At 36.7% G+C, this 5532-nt stretch overlaps 1 protein-coding gene across 1 annotated transcript; it reads right to left on the minus strand.

Annotated features, from left to right (window-relative positions):
- Positions 1-2001, minus strand: LOC21410108 (abscisate beta-glucosyltransferase). Its single transcript, XM_010109601.2, has one exon. The coding sequence runs from the start codon at positions 1935-1937 to the stop codon at positions 393-395; it is 1545 nt and encodes a 514-aa protein (XP_010107903.2). The 5' UTR covers positions 1938-2001; the 3' UTR covers positions 1-392.
- Positions 2002-5532: the final 3531 nt, after the last annotated feature.

The following is a 5532-nucleotide window of genomic DNA, read 5'->3' on the forward strand; positions in this document are numbered from 1 at the left end:
TTGGATATGGGACCATCTCCCAGTGTTTGACAGAGAAAATTCAATATCCACATTTGTGGGGTGTTGACGATTTCAGCTCAAGCAAATTACCCAGATTATAACTAATCACACACACACACGGACAGAATTGTCACAAGTACAGAGCAAAACGAAACACCACCAAAATCACTTAGACAGAGTAATGTTCGAGATGTCTTGCCAACCATTTGTATGTTGAACTAGTGTGTTGATCTACTCAGGAGTTATTAATAGGCAAGGCCACCGACCTCTTCCCTTAGAATTCTTAGAATTTTTCAAACTAAAAACAATGAACAAAACTACTAAAGCGGAACTAAGCTAAAAAATCCATTTTCTCCACTCGGACAAAGATACTTTCATATTACCTCAGGCCCCTAATCACGTTTAGCCGTATCCCGACCGCCGCCGTGACGAGTACATCGAGATTCGAGCTCTTTCATGAAAGAATCAACGTTAGAATAAGAAGAACCACCGACTTCGACGGCTCTCTTAGCTTTCTCGGCAAACTCCCTTGCTCGTTTTCTCATCTCTACAAGTTGTTCATTACAATATTCACCGCCGGCCATCAACTGGTTGACCACACTCGTCACTCTCTCTCTCTTCACCGTCACTCTCGGGAGCGCCTTCCATGGCTCCCAGTACTCCTCATTGCCGACCGAAATCCCGACCTTTATCACATCATTCACAAACCTCTCGTTGTAAAACTGCTCCGACGCAAATGGCCATGTTATCATTGGCACACCGGCCGTGACGCCTTCTATTATGGAGTTCCAGCCACAATGGTTCATATAACCCCCCACGGCCTTGTGTTCCAATATCAGAAGCTGTGGGGCCCATCCATGAATCAGAAGCCCTGTTTTAGATTCCCTTAGCCTCTCTTCAAACCCTGGTGGGAGTAAATCATCATCGTTATCACCATCTTGTTCAGAATTGGAATATTTCAGTATTCTTCCAATGACCCAGATGAAAGGATGGTCAGAAGCTTCTAGACCATGTGCGATTTCTAGAAGCTGAAGTGGGGTGATTCTCGGCATACTTCCAAAGCTTATGTAAAGAACCGAACTAGGTTTTTTCTCATCAAGCCAACTCAAGACAGAATTCTCGTCAATCGAGGTTTTGATTCCTCTTTCAAGCTTGTCAACATTGTCCCTGTTGCAAAGCGAAACAGGTCCAATATGCCATGTTTTTCTTTTCATTTCGTTCCTGAAGAAATCTGCGTAGTTTCGTTCAAGCTCGTAGAAACTGTTCACCACCACTCCATAACTATTTATCTCACCCTCCAAGGCGTCATTGAGAAACGACGTGAACAAGTTTTCGGTCTTGACGTAGTCCGGCAACATCGATCTCTTGAGCTCGATAACGTCCGGCAGGCCGGGCAAGACGAAGGGCTCGGTGTCGGGGAGTAGCGGATTCTCGTGGGGTGCGTAGCGCCTGATACTCTCCTCCACGCAATGGGAGAAACAACCCGTACCGTCGAACACAATTCTCGGTATTCCGAGGTTGTTGGACAGCTCGGCGGTCCAAGGATAGAGCCTGTCGGAGACGAGGCAGTCGGGCCTTGTCTCACGGAGGAGCTTCTCGAGAGGGCTTTGGAGGTTCATGGTGGCCTTAAAAAGCTTGGCGAACATTCCTCCGGAGGTGGTGTTGAGCTCGTTTTCGCAGCCGTCCGGTAAGCCAAACTCCTCGGCGGGGAAATCGAGAGTGTGGAAGAGGATATCCAGGCCGAGGTTTCGGTCGCGGTCGACTGGTTTTTGGAAGAGAAGGGCGTTGTGAGGGGTGGTGACGATGGTGACTTTGGCGCCATGGGATGCGAAGACTCTGGCTAGGTCTATCATGGGTAGCAAATGGCCTCCCAATATGTATGGGAAGAAAAACATTTGGAGTTTTGAAGCTTGTGATGATGAGGATGAATATTCCATGATATAATACAATTGTGTGTTACTTACAACTTACAGCAAAAATATAGCTCTTGTTATGAGCTTGGTTTTCAGATGGCGTTGTAAATCATTTGTATATATAAAGAAATTTATAATTATGTATTATATAATTCTGTTGGTGAAAATGATTTTTGCGTTGTTTGAAAACAAGCGAATCAAGTAAGTAAGAAAGAAAAAAATGTGGCGCGCAGCTGATTGATTTTTTTTCCCTCCCTCCATCTTGAGCTTTATCTTCCTGTGGTCTGTAAGGCAAGTGGGATTGAAAAGTAACTTTTCATTTTTATTTTAACTTTAAAATTTCGGCTTCTATTATTTTGTATCCACAATTTCTCTCTCTCTCTCTCTCTCTCTCTCTCTCTCTCTCTCTCTCTCTCTCTCTCTCTCTCCCTAACAATGTAATACAGCAGTGTATACGCCAATTTAGCTTGTTCCTGACTCTCATCAGAAAAAAAGATCAGAAGTCAGTTTCTAATAATATATACTAGTTGCGAATTTATATATATGCCTAGGCCTTAGCCAGATATAAAACTTGTCCAAGTTGAAATAAATAGGAATTCGAAAACCCTAAGGACCTCCCAATCAAAGATTTCAGGTCGTTTTTTAGCATGAGATTCAAAGGGTACGTTCATTTACACAACTTAAATATGAGTTGTGTATATAAAAAATATATATTATAATAAAAAAATTAAATTTAAATTTTTATGATAAAAAATATTATAACAGTATCACTTAAGTCATAGAATGAACAAGTCTAAAATATACTTGCTAAAAAAGCAAACAGAAAACAAAACAAAACAAAACAAATTATGCAAGTTGGCACGTCCAATATGCCTAATTTAACTACATACACTGGATCGTCGTATCAAATTCAAAAGCTCTGTGAGTACTGCTCTCTGGCTTTTTGTTTATTATTTCTTTACTTTTAATAATTTCCAGTTTACTACCCACGCATTTGTACGTGCCCAAAGAACTTTTTCTCTTTGATTGCTTGTCAGACGGATGTACTTGCGGCAGTTATAACAAATTTGAAAGCCCTACTCGCTTCCTTTGTTTCTGCTTTATTTGTAAAGATTTTTTTTATGGTACGTTAATATATATTAATATGTCAATTTTTTATTTATTAGATTTGTATAAAAATAAGTAAAATTTTAAAAATATACAAATTTAATTATTAAAAAATCTTAATACGTTGGTACATTGATGTACTAAAAAATCTCTCTTATGTATAAAAAAAAAGGAAAAACATTGGCCCGCTATTTCAAGTATGATTAAATCCCATGGATCATTAATAACTTTTTTTTTTTTGCTTTTAAGAAAAAAGATTTCATAGTCAATGAACCTCTTTACTGATAGGATTTAATTTTTGACCGTTAAATCTAATTAAAATCGTATCATATTAAAAAATAGAGAGAATAAAAAAAATTTTAATACAAATCTAACGACTAAAAATAAAAAACTATTGGTAGTTTATTTATTTTGATCCTACCAATGAAACTCTAAAAAAACAAATATATGATAAATAGAAGTTATAAATCAACACATACAGGGATATCTAGAGAGAAAACAAATAGCAGCCAAGAAACAAAGAAATAGATAAGTTCCAAATTGGTGATAGTTTATTGAACCACTTGCAATAAGGTCAGTAATAAAGCGATTTTTTTATAGGATCACAAAAAATAAACAACTATCAATTCTCTACTTTTTAGCTGTTATATTTGTATTAAAAATTATATATTCTACATATTTTTTTAATCTGATATGATTTTAATCAGATTTAATGGTTAGAAACTGACAGTATTGGTAGGCCTCTTACAAGATAAAGTCCAAGAAAAAAAGAGTTTTTTTTTTTTTTGAGTTTCTCTGGTAGGTCTGATCTACCGGTAGTGTTAATTTTTAATAGTTCGATCAGGTCAAACCCACATAAGACTAAAAAGGTATGCCATACAGTTTCTTATTCAAATTTGATAATTGAAAATAAAAAACTATCGGTAATTTATTTTTTTATGACCCTACTAGAGACCGAAAACGATACCCCAATAATAAAGACCGAAAACGATACATGTATATGGTTTATTATTAAAACATCACAATATCCCACTAAATGTTGCACCATATCTTAACTTGGGTACTCACCTTTACAATTTCTAATTTATTACACTTCAACTTTCTAAGGGTCCGTTTAGTTCGCTGATTCGAGTTTTTAATTCGAGTTGAGATGTGATTTTATGTGAGAGCTTTTTACTGTAGCAAAAAAGTTAGATGTGATTGTTTGTGAGAGTTTTTTACTGTAGCAAAACTCGAATTCTAAACTCAAATCAGCGAAATGAACGGGGCATAAAAAACCTTAATTACACTTCAAATCGGTAAGTCGAGAAAGGACTGGCGGGAAGCACCCTTACGTACCAATACATTAAAAGAGAGCTATTACTTTACTTTTTTCTAGATGCAGCATTCCGTCTGGAAAGAGTTGATCAACTTATAGTACACCGTATTGTGCCTAATTTATCTCGTAGTTTTGCCGACGCAATAGTATTCGGGAAAAAATGATGGTTCAAAATACCTGACAATTTATGCCTCTCCCTCTTATCACGGACCGCACATTTTTGCCTCACTACAATATAAGTGGCTCGTTTCAAGGCTTTAAGATTGTTTAGAGTATTCTTTAAGAATTGAAATCAAGTGGAATACTCTAAAACACCCCAGAGAAACCAAGTCCTTTCTAGAAAGTTTTGTAATATTCTAGAAGACTCTGTCAAGATTTGGGAGACTTTAGAAGAATCTAAAAATATCTGGAAGTCTCTAAAGCTCTTTGGCAGAGACAGGAAGCCATTGGAGTTTTCTAAAAACCTTTAGATGAATGTAGCATACTAATAGTTTGTAAAAGTTTTTAGACTTGTAAAATTCTAAAAAAAATCCTAGATAATTTATTAGGAGGTCTATTGGCCTATAAATGGGAGGAGGGGTCCTCATTTAGAACCAACTCCCATAGATGGAAACCCCATTGATCCATCCAAGAAAAATTCTTCATTTGTTCCCCTTTTTTTAAGTTAGTAAAGCTTTCCTTCATTAAAGTTTGAGAGATTTTTTGATATGTTTGATGTACCGGTAGGTTAGGTTTTCTTAACCGTTAAATATATGCATATTTTTTTTTAATTTTTACGTGATTTTATACAAATCTCTTGATAGAAAACTTGACCTAATGGTATATTAGCGTACCAGAGAAGAGGAACCTTATAGTTTTCTTTTTCTTTATTCTCTTGCTCTTTCCTTAGCCATTTTCTTGAGTTTTGGGGTTAGTAAAGCTGACTTAGCAAACTGACTTAGCATCAAGGAAGTGCTAAGTGCCGCACGGCCGCATTGTAAAACAATCAGGCCGTGACACTCTACTCTATATCATATATGAATTCTGGCCAATTTTTTTAATTCTTCCACTCTTAATTTTACCATATTATCATCTAAAATTCCAAAAATAAAAAGGAGGGAGCGTGAGAGGACTGCATATATTCAAAGAAGAAGTCATTTTAGAGACTAGAGTTGAAGGTAGGTGACCACTCCATCTAGGGTTTTTTTCTTTTAA

Source organism: Morus notabilis, unplaced genomic scaffold, assembly GCF_000414095.1.
Source record: "Morus notabilis unplaced genomic scaffold, ASM41409v2 Scaffold45, whole genome shotgun sequence".
NCBI lineage: Eukaryota > Viridiplantae > Streptophyta > Magnoliopsida > Rosales > Moraceae > Morus > Morus notabilis.

Excerpts from the sequence above, each read along its gene's own strand:
- LOC21410108 (XM_010109601.2), bottom strand. The coding sequence starts at position 1,937 with ATGGAATATTCATCCTCATCATCACAAGCTTCAAAACTCCAAATGTTT.